The sequence below is a fragment of the Ursus americanus genome, chromosome 7 (genome assembly GCF_024610735.1).
Source record: "Ursus americanus isolate L20-20 chromosome 7, mUrsAme1.1.p, whole genome shotgun sequence".
Lineage (NCBI taxonomy): Eukaryota > Metazoa > Chordata > Mammalia > Carnivora > Ursidae > Ursus > Ursus americanus.
The window spans coordinates 8789310-8805420 of NC_142133.1; the positions used below are offsets into that span (position 1 = coordinate 8789310).

The following is a 16111-nucleotide window of genomic DNA, read 5'->3' on the forward strand; positions in this document are numbered from 1 at the left end:
CAAAACCAACGAAGACACTAACCTCTTGAAAGCCCCTTCCTTTCTTTGCCTCTTCCTTCCCATGTTAAAGCTGTGTTCGCATTTGCTCGTCCCAGTCATTACCAGCTCATTCCCCAGGATGCCCTTCATCTCTGCCTGCCTCTCGAGGACAGCCCCGGCCTCAGCGCCCCGGCCCAGGACCCCCTGCACCCGGGTCTGCCGGGACAGCGGGTGTTTGCAGGCTGCACGCTAGCTGATCCTAGTTCTCTCTCCCCCGCCTTTCTGCCCCGTTCCCCGGGATGTGTGTGCAGAGCGGGCGGTGCTGAGGTCGACCGGGCGGCAGGCAGATGGGATTCTCGAAGCGGCAAAGCTTTCCCTGTGAGACGGGACGGGGCTCCGGTGCGCGTGGCAGTCCTTACGGCCTGCGAGGGCCTGGCCCTAGGCTGCCTGCCGCCTTCCGTCCTACAGGTTAGGAGCTGAGGGCTGAGGGCTGGAGGGCAGACGTGGAGGGGGCGGGTTCGCTCATCCGCTCCCCCCCACCGCACAGTCTCTGCAGACAGACGGCTCTACTCCCCACCGAGCGCGCACAGCCCCCGGTTCGGCTGCTCTGGAGCTGCCTTCTCTCCTTCCCTCCTCTCAAGTGAGTGCCAGCAGCTTCTCTGGCTGAATTCTCGGGCAAGATGGACAGTGGGGTTTGGGGAGGGACGACCGAACGTGCAATGCCGGGCCGCGTCATTAGAGGGCGTGGCTGCTACCCCTCAGGCCCCGCCCGCCGACTAGATCACTTAACACGGGACAAGGACCAAAGCGAAGCCCGCTCTGAGGGCTCCTGCGGTCTGTGCAACCTCTACGGGGAGCCGCTGTGCTCTTTCCGAGGCGGGAGCCGTGGCGGATCTCAGAGCCGGTGGCCAGAGCGGAGCCCCGCTTGCCCGGGATGGGCTGCTGGCGGTGTTGGCAGAACGGCAGAGGGGGCCTGGGTGGAATCTTGGAAGTGGTTTCAGGCCAGCGCCGCAGGCGAGGAGCTGCCAGGGCAGCCCAGCCGCCATCTCAGAAGGTCGCATGGCGTCCCCGCTCCAGTCACTGGCCGGCCCCCACCGCGGGCATGGAGAGCGCCTCTGCTCCTTACCTCCGGCCTCCGCCGCACTGCTGGGCATCCCTTCCAAACGCCACGTCTCCTGCCTGTGCTTTCTTTTCTTCCCTGAGTCTCAGCAACCGACGCAAACAGAACCAAACTCCTTCTTCCGTGTCTCCTGCCGGTACCAGAAGCCAAAATGCAATGACATCAGGGAGGCCGCCATTTACAGGACTGTACGCACTTAACCTCTCTTTCCTCCTGGGTGCCCTGGGGAGGGGGCCTTGCCTTGTCCTGATCATCGAGACTCATTCACGTGCTTTCCTGAACAGAAGAGTAGCCCTTCCGGAGATGTGCTGGCTACCCCCCACCCCCACCCCCACCCCCACCGGGTCCTCTACCCCAGTCACACAGAGACGCAGGAGCTCCTGACCAGCTGCAGTTAGTTACTGTTTCTTCAGTAGTGATTTTATTTTCTTGCTCCATCAGGAGTCAAGGAATGCAGTTAAGCTGGAGTCGGAGGTCAGGAAATAGCAGATGGGGTATCAGACTGGGGCGCAAAATGATAACCAGGAACAAGAAGTAACCAGATGTGGGGGAGGTTCAGTAGAAGAGGCAGCTCCCTTCCTGCCAGTGCTGCACCCATCCCCAGTCGGGGCATGGACCACCAAGGCCCTGGACTAATCCAGAAAGAACGAGACGACCAATGGATTCCAGATTTCACACCAGCAAGGTCTTTTTCGTTATTTCACTCTCTAATCCATATAAAATAAAGTATTTTTGTCTAATGGGCAGATTGCGTTTTAAAATAACTCATTCTCCCGTTTTTATTAGTCAAAGATATATATGCATGTGCAAATCAGAGCCTATGATCAGTATGATATATTATTTTTACCTCACTGATTCCAAAGTGATTCAATTCCGACCAAAAGCAAAGAAACTTACTGGCTTTACATGGTATCAAGCACTGAGACAGGTCTTAAGATTTGACCCTATTTGCCAGCAAGTTGGCCGTGTTCGTTCTAACCAACGAGTGAGCCCGCCGTGGTTTGCAGATGCTGGCAGAAGACACAAAGCTCATGGATCAGAGACAAAGGACTGTGTTCCTCGCCATGAGCGGTGGCCAGAGCAGTGGCGTGTTACAGCAGGGGCTCCCGAGGGCCCCAGTTCCCACAGGGAGGTGACGAGGGCCAGGTGGCACCTGTATGCACAGTGGGTTGCGCAACAGGAGAGGATCCCTCAGCCTAGGAAAACAAAATCTCTGTACCAGAGATCAAGCCTGCCTGCCCCACCACCGTCCCCGAGAAAGACCGCGTCTTCATCCTACTGGACGGTAAATAAGCCTGCCCTTTGCCCCAGAGGAAAACACTGTATCTTCCAAGCAATTTGCTCTAGAAACATCTTTGGGAAAAGGTGGTCCTGAACAAAGGAAGCCAGTCCTCTGCTCACAGGAGGTCGGAAACATGAGAGACTCATGGAGAACTGCTTCCAACGGATGGTGTATACAGTCCTATCTCAAAGAAATGTGTAAATTGTGAATGTTTTTTAGACACGGGCCAGCTTTGCTTTGCACGATACTGTGTTAGTAGAAACGGATGCATATGGGAACCATCCTTACTTGACACAGTTCCATCAAGATTTTACTGCCTGTATGGAGAACAGTTTGCAGATCACTCTTAATACCACCCAGCGTCAGGTGGGCATGCCTCAACCACAGGATCCCTTCTAAGCCAGGGAGAGTTCCAGAAACGGCAAACCCTTCTGTCAGTGAGGAGCCTCTCAGATGCCAAGAAAGAGAAAAATGAGCTCAGGTGCACTTAGAGAAATAAAGAAATGTATTCGTTGACCTATCTGAAAAGTCCAGAGGTAGGCTTTTCTTAGGGGCTCTGCAGTGTCCGCCAAAATGGGATTTTCCCCTTTCTCCTCTTCTCCTTCTCTTCTGCTTCATGTGAAGGGCGGCCCCGCTTGTGATCCAGTTGTGGTGCCAGCAGCTTCGAGGCCGCTCCCTCTTCATGTCCAGTGAAAGTGAGCACCTCTCCAGGTAGACTGCAAAGGAGAGTCAGGGGCTGCCATTCCAGAAGTCCCCAGCAAGTAGCTCCTTGAGCTTTGGTGACCAGACTTCTTGTGCCAATCCCTGAGGCCATCGCTCTGGCCTGGGGGATACAGTGTGCTGGCTGGTGTAGGCGATCCCAGCTCTCAGGATCTGGGGGGGAATAGGGTTCCCTGATGCTGTGTCGGGGAGAAGTGAATGCCCAAACAGTATACAAAGTACAGTGTCAAGAGGAGAGAGGGTGTGGTCTCTGGCACCTGCTCACCAAAGGAGGCTCTCAGAAACTGAAAGGGTCCCCAGGGTACACGGCACCCTCCTTGCTGGTCGCTGGCGCCTTTACTGATCAGCTCAGGAGCAGCCGCTGCCAGTAACCCCGGTGTGTCGTGCTCCCAGGACTAAGGCTGGGGCTGCCGTCCCACCTCCTTCAGATGCTGTATTAGTCTCCGCTTGCTGTGGCAACAAAGCACCACAGCCTAGGCACGTCAAGCACCACAGATCGATTCTGTTACAGCTGTGGAGGTCAGAAGTCCCAAACCGCTCTTAGTAGGCTAAAATCAGGGTGTAGGCAGGACTGGGTGCCTTCCCGCAGGCTCTAGGGGGAAAACCATCTTCTTGCCTTCTCCAGCTTCTGGAAACTGCCTGCCTTCCTTGGCTTGTGGCCCCTTCCACCTTCAAGGCCAGCGATGGCCAGTTGTCTTTCTCACAGCCGCATCTCTCTGACGCTCTGTTTTGTCTCCCCTGTGACCTTTAAGGACCCCTGTGACTGCATTGGGCCCAGCCGCATAATCTGGCATAATCTCCCTATCCAGTGCCAGCTGGTTAGCCGCCTTAATTTCCCTGTGCCATGTAAGGTGACACAGGCACATGTTAGGCTGCAAACGTCTTTGGGGGGAGGGGGCATTGTCCTGCCTACCACAGGTGGGAGGGAACTTACACTGAGTCTAGCCGGGTTGCCCACCGTGTAAAGGGAAAGTTTTGTTTACCTATTTATATACATAATCTCCTTTTTAAAAATTATGTTCAGTTAGCCAACATATAGTACATCGTTACATAATCTTCTTTCTGTTCTGTGTAATCACCACCAGTGGGGAAGCAAAACGCTTCCTATTTAAATCTGATGGCCCCTATTTAAATTCGGTAATGACTTACTTATGAATACTAATTCGTTGCTTTCATCAAAGAGCAATTTTGTGAAGAACTTAGCTTTAATAGCGAACAAAGAATTCGGTACAACTGATGACAGTCTGGTCCAGTATATGTAAATTAATTCCCGTTCACCGTTCTTGCTTATTTTCTCCTGTCTCGCGTTTTTTTTACAAAGTTCCATGTAGATTCGGTTTTTGTAGTTATTATGTGGATTGCTTCCCAGCGTTCTTTCATCTTAACCCACAAGAAAAATTCACAATTCAGCAACTACAGTTTTGCAGTGTCCTAAACACAGCAGACCATAACACTTTCAAATGGTGCACAGTGTTCTCACGTGAAGCAAGTGCCCTGAGAATGTGGGCATGTCCACTCTTTCTCTCGTTATAACTCAGTAGGCTGTGTAATACAGAAAAGCTTCCAGGCAGGCGAAAATAAGTTCCTTAATATATAAGCAAAACATATGCTTTGCTTAACAAATGTACCTTTCTCAAGATTTTAATGCAGTTGAGTGGGTGAGAATGAGTGTTAATGAATCGTGCCTCAAGGCTTCCATTTTATGACACAAGCCATCTGGGAGAAGAAGATCTAGGAGAATCTGCTTGGCCAGCTGTGTCAGGAGCCCCCAAACCACCCCGGGGCACTGTGATTCGTTAAAACGACTCATGGGATGCAGGAGCTCTTGCTTTGCGACAGCAAAAGGATACAGGTCATGGTCATCAAAGGCAGAGTCCAAGAGAAAGCAGGCCCAAGCTTCCAGGAGTCCCTCCCAGTGGGATTACACAGAGACACACTTAATTCTCCCAGCAATGAAGCATGACAACACATGCAAAGTATTGCCCACCAGAGAAGCTCACCTGAGTCTCGATACCCAGGGTTTTTGCTGTAACTTGGTCACATGGCGCTGCAGTGTCTGCAGGAGTGATTTTAGCTACTCCGTCTCTGGACCCCATGAGGTCACGTTGATCCTGCATGGCCCAGGGCCTCAGGCATACAAAAACACTCTCACAAAGGAGGATGTGTCAGGGACTCAGAAGGTATGTCCCAGGAGCCAGTCGAGGGCCAGTCCTGAAACAGGCCTCTGTTTGGAATGCGCAGGGTTTAAGCAGCTGCGGCCGACTGAGTTAGCTCTTTACCACGTACCAGGCGATCGTGAGAGGGGGCCTACGTCACGTGGAGATTGTGAGGATTAAAACAAGTCAGATGCCTTAAAAGATAGGTCATGCTGTGTAAAGACGATAACGTGAATGTCAAATAATACCTGAGTTCAAAGAGGAAAAAAGAAATGATGTCATTTTCTCAAGCAGTAACTAAATTATAAAGTGAAACAAATGGATTGGTAGCTGGGTGGGTAGATTTGAAATGAAATGCACAGCCCGGCTAGAAACTGTCAAGGTTCTTATAGTGGGGACAGCTTTTACCATGATGCCGGGGGACATCACAGTATTAGGATGGTAAAAATACACAAACTGGGGTGCCTGGGTGGCTCAATCGGTTAAGCATCTGCCTTCAGCTCGGGTCATGATCCCAGGGTCCTAGAATCGAGCCCCACATCAGGCTCCCTGCTCAGCGGGGAGCCTGCTTCTCCCTCTCCCCTTCACCCACTCATGCTTGCGCTCTCTCTCTCTCCCCCCCCCCTCTGAAATAAATAAATAAAATATTTTTTAAAAAATATTTTGACAGAATCTGCTCTCCTCCCCCTGTATCCTTTTGCTGTCGCAAAGCAAAGATACTTCCTGGAGTCAGCTGGAGTGTGTCTTTCCCACATCTCCCTGGGCTCCTTAGACACCGAGTCTTCCAATGGAGGGAGAGGGTCTGCCAACATATAATAGGTCTCCGTTTTAAGCTTAAAAAAAAACACTTCTAGGATTTTATAAATTGACTCCGACCTACATATATTATCTACCACTGTCCTCATTTAACCCCTTCCATCCTCTAATACCCTCCCTCTGCAACCTCCGTGGCCAGAGGGGCAGAGGGGCAGGCTTTTGGTGCTCACCACCTCAGAGTCACCATTCAGTCCCTGCCATCTTTGTTGTAGTTCAGGCTGCCATCGCGAGAAGCCACAGACTGGGAGGCCGAAACAACAGAAATGTATTTTTTCACAGGTTGGGAGGCTGGAAGTCCAAGACTGAGGTGTCAGCAGGGCTGGTTTCTCTTGAGGCCTCTCTCCTGGGTTTGAAGGTGGCCCCCATCTTGCTTGGTCCTCACACGGGCTTCCCTCTGAATGCCCCTCCCTGGTCTCTTCTTATAAGATCAGCAGTCCCATCGGATGGGGACACCACCCTTATGACCTCATTAACCTTAAGTAATTAATGAACTTTAATTGCTTCTCTTAAGACCCTATTTTCAAATACAGACCCACTGGGAGTTTGTGCTTCCCCATTGGAATTTGAGAGGCACACAGTTCAGTCCATAGCAATCTTCTTGCGATTTCATGATCGATACCACCCCCAATCGAGGCTGTACAATTCCGGAACTTTCCAGCCACTCCACCCTTTCGGCCCCCAGATAGCTGAGCAGCAACAGCATCATTCTCTGAGCGCTTACTGCACACCAGGCACTCTTCTCATTATGTTGTGTGAGTTCGTGCGTTTCATCCTCATGGGCAGTTCCAGGGGACCCGATGAACAGTCCCACCATCTAAACCAGGGCTCGGAAAATGTTTTCTGTAGGGGGAGGAGAGCAGCTTCTGTAGGTGTGGTGAGCCTTACCGTTTCTGTCACAACGACTCCACACTGCCGTGGTAGCGTGAACACAGCCACAGGCAAGTGGACGTGACTGAAGTCCAAGATGGCGTCTTTCAAGTAGACCGAAGTCCAAATTTCATATAGATTGCACGTGTCATAAAATATTATTCTTTTGATTTTTCTCCATCCTCTAACAATGTAAAATCCATTCTTCTCTGTCACGCCAAACAGAAACAGGTGACAGGGCATCATTTGCCTGGTCTAAACCAATTGAGAAATAAAAGAGCAAAGCAGAGGGGAATCGCCAAGTCTCACCTTTAACATTGATCAAGCCAACATGGAGAACGTGGACGAGGAAACTCCCGAATTTGACAGATTTGCGCAGCCTGCCACGCTTCACCCTCGACCTCCCTGAGCTGTGGCAGGTCTTTCCAGTTTACGGCAGAGACCAGTAGAATAGAATGGGTACTTCCTGCAGGGAGATGTCCAGTATCTTCTTTCAGATTCGCCAGTTAATTGAAGTCTGAGTAGCGGAGAGAGTTGAGAGTGTTATCCTGGGGAACCCCCCTCATCACAGGACCAAGAAGTCTCCCTGTCTCCCCACACTGACACCTCACAACACTGCTATGAGGCAGGAATTCTTTGTGTCTGTTTTTTACAAGTGAGGAAACTGAGGCATAAAGAGGTTGAGTCTGCAGACAGGATTCAAGTCGAGGAGGCTGACTGGAGCCCATGCTCATTTTTTTTTTAAAGATTTCATTTAAAGTAATCTCTATATCCAATGTGAGGCTCGAACCCACAACCCTGACACGGAGAGTCGTGTGCTCCACTGACTGAGCCAGCTGGGCGCCCCAGGAGCTCACACTCTTAACCACCTCCTATATGCCTTTCACGTCCTTCTACACTCACCGTCTATCAAATACTCAGCCGTACAGACTGTACAAGACAGACAAGGAGAGAGTACTTTATCTCCCTTTTTCCTGGCTGTACCCGGCCTCAAGCAAAAGGGAAATGCAAGCTGTCTTGTTTGCTTCCTTCTCTCCTTTGTTGTGTTGGAGAATAATCCATCATAAAGTTTTCTCATTTAGCCTTCGATAATGAAATGCAATGCCAGAAAAATCTTTCAAGGCTATAGACTAATGGAAAAGGGAAATAATTCAGTCCACGTCAAAGACAAGCTTCTCCATCTTTAGCCTGCTCCCATTACCTCACTGTAGTTTGACGTTTATATGAGAACACCATTCATTACTTCTTTATGATGCCCTTGGTGCTTTTACATACCTTTGAACTCTGTGAAGAAGGCAGGCAAGAAGATAATGTCCTCATTTTACAGAAGGGGAAACTGAGGCTCCATCCATGGGGCTTCAGCTCACAAGGGTCAGTGGTGGCACTGAGAGCGGACACCGTGCACTTCCTGTGACTACAGAGTGACATCGTTCAGCATCAGAGCCCCTTCTGTATGCCCAGTGGACAGGAATGGCAGAAAAATGTTTGAGAATTCTGTGAGTAAATAGACCTCACAGCATGTACTTCTCAAAATAAAATGTTCACAATTTAATTTTCAGGTGGAAAAAACAAGATAAAAGCTCTATGTATGATATAATTCCAAGTTTATTTAAAAACACATTTATTTTTATTTTCTAACATGTGTTTTTATAGTCTCCAAATCTTCCACATGAAAATTGATTATGTTATTATCTTAAAAGAAGAAAAATTTTTGTTTAAAATCTTAAACTACAGACTTCATCAATCTAAAAAACAGTAGGGAGAAAAACCTCCTTTTAAATGCATACTCATAAGAAACAAAAAGAAATCCCTAGGGGTCAAAAATGAAGATGAAACAAAAAACCAGAACCAGAACTTCTCTAGTGGGGTTTATCAGTCTGGGAACAATAGAGGCTTATGTGGTTTTTTTGGTGGTGTTGGTTTTTTTTTTTTTTTTTTAAGATTTATTTATTTATTTATTTGAGAGAGAGAGAGTGAGTGAGAGAAAGAGAGAGAGAGAAGCAGACTCCCCATTGAGCAGGGAGCCCGATGCAGGACTCCATCCCAGGACCCTGGGATCAGGGCCTGAGCCAAAGGCAGACGCTTAACCAACTGAGCCACCCAGGCGCCTGGAGGCTTAGGTTTTAATACAACTAGAAAAAAGAAACAATAGCTTGGGCTGGGGCAGATGAAGAGTTAGAAATAAAGTCCCTATATAAAATCAGACCTCCAAAGAGCTACACTCTAACCTTTCAATTAAAGTTGGGAGATCTTACTCATTTTAGATATCCTGGTCTTATCATCAGTGAAGTGTATCTTGGGTATCTATTTCTAGTATTTCTGTTTCTATTGGCTCTTGCTTCTTCCTGTGAATTATGGACTGAGCTCATCTTTAACAAGACTTTGAGAATCCTTTGAGGATTCCCCGAGGGAACAGCCCAAGATGCAAGCAAAACGAAGCAAAACACTGATACTGAATAGTTATGGTTTGCTCAATAAAATCATCAAAGCTGCTCACCTTAGAGTGAAGTGCACTAGTCGGAAAGCCATTCCTATGCAGTCAGAATTTCCAAGTGGCTCTGGGATGCCACCTTTTAAATATGAATAAACAGCCATGGAAAGCATTTGAGGAAAATCTCTACCACGCAAAATGACCAGATAAAAAGAACTAGGGAAAATTAAAACAATACAAAGAGAAGGAAGCAATTCAGGGCAGAAGACAATATATTGCAGAAATATGGGCTTTAAAATAAAAACACTTCAGGGCAAATAAAAAAGAGCTCTTAAGGACTAAAAATATGATAACAGAAATAAAAAACTCAACTGAAGCATTAGAAGGTGGATTTGAGGTAATCTCCCAAAAAGTAGAATAAAAAGAAATAAATGAAACATATGAGATGAACAATAAGAAAATTAAAGGACTAACCCAAAAGGGCCAACGGTCAAAGTAAAAGAACTCCAGAAAAGGTGAATTGAGAAAATAAAAGAAAAAAGTTATCAGACATAATTGGAGAAAAATTCCCCAGAACCAAAAGACATGCATCTCCAGGCTTAAAACTATCCACCAAGCGCCCAGAACAATGGATTTTTTTTTAAGCCTGTATCAAGGTACATCATCATGAAATTTCAGGAACTCATGGGTAAAGGTTGGTTCATGAAAGCTTTCACAGGGGCAAGGGAAGCCACGTACAAAAGAGCAAGGAAGAGGATCACATTGGGCTGTTCGGGAGCAGCACTGGAATGGAGCAATGCCTTCACCAGTATTTGGGGAAATTATTGTAAACATAACGTTTACTATCAGGCCAAACTATCAGTCAAGAATGAGAGTAAACTAGGGGCACCCGGCTGGCTCAGTCAGTGGAGCATGCGATGCTTGGTCTTGGAGTTGTGGGTTCGAGCCCCACGTTGGGTGTAGAGATTACTCAAAAAAAATAAAATCTTAAAAAAAAATAAAAGAACGAGAGTTAACAAATCACTGTCTCAGACATACAAAACCTCAAATGATTTTACTTCCAATGTACTTCTCAGAACACTCACACATTTTTAGTAGAATCGTTATAGCAAAATAAGAAGAAAAAGGAAGGAAGTGATACAACACAGGACCGGGCAAATTCCTCCTTGATAAAAGGGGTTCTCCACATGGTGGTCCTGCAGCGAGCATGAAAGCGAACGGTGCGCGTGGGGCAGAGACGGCTCCCAAAGAGGAAAAAAATGAACTCAGTGGAATACTGCCTTTTTCTTAATTGACCTGGAGTTCACATACCATAAAATTCACCTTTTTAAAGTGTGAAGTTCGCTGACTTTTAGAATATTCACAAGGTTGTGCATCTATCACCACTAATTTTAGAACATTTTTTTTTTAAAGATTTTTTTTATTTATTTATTCAACAGAGATAGAGACAGCCAGCGAGAGAGGGAACACAAGCAGGGGGAGTGGGAGAGGAAGAAGCAGGCTCATAGTGGAGGAGCCTGATGTGGGGCTCGATCCCATAACGCTGGGATCACGCCCTGAGCCGAAGGCAGACGCTTAACCGCTGTGCCACCCAGGCGCCCCCTAATTTTAGAACATTTTTATTTCCCCCAGAATAAACCCCAGGCACATGAGCTTTCTCTCCCCATTTCCTCCTCTTCCAGCCCTTCCAACCACTAATCTTCTTTCTGTCTCTATAAATTTGCATATTCTGTATATATACATAAACATTGTATATATGCATACACACACACACACACCTTGAAGTAGCTTTAGAGCTTATCCATGCTATCAGTACTTTATATTTTTTTTTTAGAAGTGAGAGAGGGCACAGATTTTATAGAGAATGTTTTTAAAGTCATGTCTACACCCAAGATGGGTGTAGGTCAAGAGTTGCGTGCTCTACGGACTGAGCCATCTGGCAGCCTAGTGCTTCGTTCCTTGTCACCGCTGAATAATACCCCATTGAATGGCTGTCCCACATTCTGTGTGGTTTGATGCCGTTCGGTTTATTTCTACTTTGGGGCTATTATAAATAATGCGGCTGTCAACATCAATGTTTCAGTTTTTGTACGAACTTATGTTTTCAGTTCTTTCGAATACAGTAAAATATGTCTGATATTTAATTGTGCTAAACGGAAAAGTTTGGGAATGAATAAATGGTAGGTTTGTAGAAAACTAAGCAAAAAAGAAAAAGGAAAGAAAGAAAAAGGGGAAGGTATTACTAATTCCAAAAGAAAACAAAAGGTTGTATAAAAAGCTTATTCATAACGGCTTATGTAAATACTGTGTTCACTGTAAACACAATATTTATATGAATAACAATAAAAATTATGATATAACTACTTTGGGAGGAAGAGAAATGTGTGTGTGTGTGTGTGTGTGTGTGTGTGTGTGTGTGTGTGTATGTGTAGGACAGAAATCCAGAAAGTAGGCCCCTAAAATTTTCAGCACATCTTTTAGTAAATCGATAGGGCAAGCAAACAACAAAAATTGCAAAGATACAAGAGATTTGAAGACACCTAAGGGGCTTGCTGTAATGGTAGTCTGTAGAGCCTCGCACCGAACAATTAGAGAAATGTCCATCCTATTCAGGCACACAGCAATTGACCAGGAGGCTTTAAGGCTGATTTTAACAAATATCAAGCAACGGATACCATATGGATAACTTTCTGACCAAAACGTAGTTAGGTTGGAAATCAGTAACAAACAATGTAACCGGTAAAAAAAAATGTCAGCTAAAACTTCCAGTTTTCAGACCCTTGTGTTCATTCTCCGTGCTAGTAACAACTCAACACAAGCATAGAGACTCGGAGGAGCGCACATGTGTTTTCTCGCAGTTTCTGTGGGTCACGGCTCTGGACGTGGCTTACCTGGGTCCTCTGCTCAGGGTCTCCCGAGGCTGCGAGCAAGATGTCAGTGGGGCTGCATCCCTTTCTGGAGCTCTGGTCCTCTTTCTAGCTCCCGTGAGTGCTGCTTCTTATGGAACAGTTCAATTCCTTGCGGTTGTAGGACTGGGGCCACAGCTCCCAGAAGCCACCACGGTCCCCTGCACAGCCAGGGAAGGTCACCTCACAGCAGCTGACCTCTTCAAGGGCCGCAGGAGAGTCTTTCCCACGGGTAAGACAGTCTCTCTGTCTCTGCCACGGTCTCTAAGTCTCTCTCACTGGCCGTGACATCTTCTAAGCATGGGATTACCATCCCATCACCTTTGCCGTATTCTCGGCTAGAAGCGAAGGCCGGCTCCCACCCACACTCTAGAAGGTGTTATACAGGGTGGAACACTACGGGGTGGAGATGACAGAGGCCGTCCCAGAATTCCGCCTACCACACTCACCGACAGAATAAAAAGTCCTGATGGGAATGAACAGATTCACCCATCGCTGACTTATGAAGTCTTTGATTAAAGAAGAATTTACATTTTAATAAGTCACATTCATCTCCCTTTGTGGTTTGTGCATTTTGTGTCTTGCTTAAGAAATTCTTTCCAACCCTGAAGTCATAAGGATTTTGTCCTAAAAGTATTAGGGCTTTGCTTTATACGTTTAAATCATTAACTCAATGTAGAATTTACTTGTGTGGGGTGTGATATAGGGGTCTATTTTTAAACTCTTTTTCATACAGATAATCATTTTTTTTTCAGCACCATTTATTGAATAATTAGAATCTTACCTGCTGATTTCTAATTCAGTCTTTGTTGTATGTCAAGTACCATATAAGCATGGATCTGTTTCTGGGTCTTCCAGTCTGTTCCTGGGTCCATCCTTGCACCAATACCACTGCCTTAATTAATATGGCTCTACACTGGGCCTTGCTATCTGGTAGAGGAAACCCTCCCACCATATTGCTCTTCTTTATTATGGTTTTGACTATTCTCAGACTTCTGTTATTCCATGTGAAGTTTAGATTCAGCTTGTTTAGTTCTATTTAAAAAATAGTAGAATTGGGGGCGCCTGACTGGCTCAGTCACTGGGGCATGTGACTCTTGATCTCAGGGTTGTAAGTTCGAGCTCCACGTTGGGTATAGAGATTACTTATAAATAAAATCTTTTAAAAATATCAGAATTTGAGTTGAAATTACATCATCTATAAAGATTAATTCTGGGAGAATTGACATCTCCATTAAATTGGGTTTTCTCATTCATGTATATGGGATAACTTGCCCTTTATGTAGGCCATTTATGTATTTCAATAACGTCATAATTTTTTCCCCCACGGTATCACACAACTGTTGTTAAATTTATCTCTGGGTATTTTATAGGTTTTGTTACCATCTTATATACTTTTTAATATTTAAAAATAGTTTTTTGCTTATAAGTAGCAAGGCAGTTGTTTTATAATCATTATTCTTGAATCCTACAATCTTGCTGAGTTTTATCCTCATACTAATGTTCCGAGTGTAGATTCCCTTGTATACAGTCATATCATTTGCAAATAACTACAACTTTGTTTATTATTTCCCAATCCTTATACATATTTCTATTTCTTGTCTTACTACAAAAACTATAATATCTGGTAATATGGACATGCTTGTCTTGTTCCGTGAGCTATAACACATATATAGGATTTTGATAAATATCCTTTGCCCTAGGTTGCTGGGAGCTTTAAAAAAAATCATAAATGGAAACATGCAAAATAGGTAATTCGGACTTGATGCAAATTTAAAAAAATTTTTTTGCATCAAGTCCAAATTAAAACGGGCGTAGGATTTGAACAGATATTCCTCCAAAGATATACACATGGCCAATAAGCACATGAAAAGATGGTCAATATCATTAGCCATCAGGGAAATACAAGTAAAAACCACCGTGAGGTACCACTTCATACCCCCTCAGCTGGCTAGAATGCAAAAGACAGACTAAAACAAGTGTTGGCAAAGACGGGGACCACCCGGCCTCCCACACGGCTGGAGGGAAGGTAAAATAGTGCAGTTGCTTTGGAAGGCAGTTTGGCTGTTCCTCAAAAACTTAAACGTGAAGTTGCCGTGGGAGCTGGCGATTCCCTTTCTCACAGTTCCACCGCTGAAAAACATGTCAACACAAAAACACGTACACACATGTGCCTGGCACCATGATTTGTAATGGCCCTGAAGTGGGAACAACCCAGATGTCCATCAACTGATGAATGAATAAACACAACTGGTGAATGGTCTATCCGTACAATGCAATCATATGCGGCAATAAAAAAAACGAAGTACTGATCAGGCTACACCGTGGATGAACCTCAAAGTCACTATGCTAAGTGAGAGGAGATAGTCACATTCGGCCCGATTCCATCTGTCTCGGCGAAACGGGCTCGTCTGTAGAGGCAGAGAGAAGATCAGCGGTTGCTCGGGGTGGGGTGCAGGGTCAGGAAGGAGGAATAGCTGCGAACTGCTAACGGACACTCAGGTTTTTCAGGGGGTGATGAAAATATTCTAAAATTAGATTATGGGGATGGTTGCACAATTGTGAATAGCCTAACAACCCTCAACGGTGCACTTTAAAAGAGTGAAGTTTATGTAAATATATATAAATTTATTTTTATCAGTAAAGCTGTAAAAAATTAAATTTCAGATAAACAACAAATATTTTTTCTCACATAACTATGTGTCATGCAATATTGTATCTGGCAACCCTAATGAGGAGAATTTTTAATTAGGAGAATTACGTTAGATCATATCATACCATATCCTATTATATTCTACTAGAATTCTCTTTATCCAGAGAAAGAGTGATATCCAGAATACAAAACACACCCTCACTGCCAGGTGACTCTTTCAATGAAAGCAAGTCCTAGAAGAATTCTGCCACCATGGAAACACTTCGAGCAAGTAGTCGCACATGCAGTCACACTAACGTTCTCGTTATTTCCAACGTCCCTTGTGCTGAGCGAGGAACGTCCGCCTTCTGAGAGTGATGCCTGCAAGCCTTCACCTCTCTCACCGCGGGGTCCAGGCAGACGCACTGCATTACCAGTAGGAGTACCACGCAGAGTGTCTTTAAGCGAGGGGCGCCCCCTGGGGGTGTGCAGGGCAGCCACCCACACACACCCCCCACACGGCTCCTGCCAGAGTAGGGTAAAGGAATGGCACGCAGTGTAAAAACCTGAATGGTACAGCCAGCCACGCGACTGCTAGTTTTAATTTTTAATAAAATCCTCCTATCATCCTTTTAACATGGGGAAAATGTTCTTTGAATGCAGAAAAAATATCGTCGACCCGGAAGACCCCCGATGCGCCCGCCTGACCCTCACTGGCCAGATGGTCGCGGTGTCTCCAGAAGAAGTAGAATTTGCCAAGCAAGCCATGTTTTCAAGGTGTGTATTTGCTTTAAAGTCGGTTTGCCCAGAAATACACCGTAATAAAAAGCAGAGGGGAGGACCGTGCCCTTGGATGCCCCTGAAAGCAGTGACAGGAATGGTCTGAGCTGCCCTGGGGGGGGGGGGGGAGGGCAGCGCTGCCAACCTCACGCTGGCTGTGTGGCGGCTGGGGAGGGGGCAGCAGGGGGTCTTGCGGTGGCCCCACTGCTGCCTTTGGAGGGGCTCCCGCATTGAGGGATCGCAGGCACTCTTCTGCGCACTGGCGACCTTCCACAATGCCCTGCCTTGAAATGGAAACAACTGGGCTTTACAGAGAAGGCAACACAACAACCATTTCAAACGCCCTCTCTGAGCAAAGCGCAGTGCAGCAGAGAGAGAGCGCCTTGCTCGGGGTGGTCCCCTGCCGCCGACGTCTGACCCAC

The 16111-nt window shown here is 46.3% G+C and overlaps 1 protein-coding gene across 1 annotated transcript in view; it reads left to right on the top strand.

The window, feature by feature from the left end:
• Positions 1-16111, top strand: part of CREG2 (cellular repressor of E1A stimulated genes 2) — a 35810-nt gene that overhangs the window by 12124 nt on the left and 7575 nt on the right. Inside the window, exon 3 of the mRNA XM_045771821.2 lies at positions 15573-15686. Within this exon, the coding sequence (XP_045627777.1) occupies positions 15573-15686 (114 nt within the window). The remainder of the gene's footprint in view (positions 1-15572; positions 15687-16111) is intronic.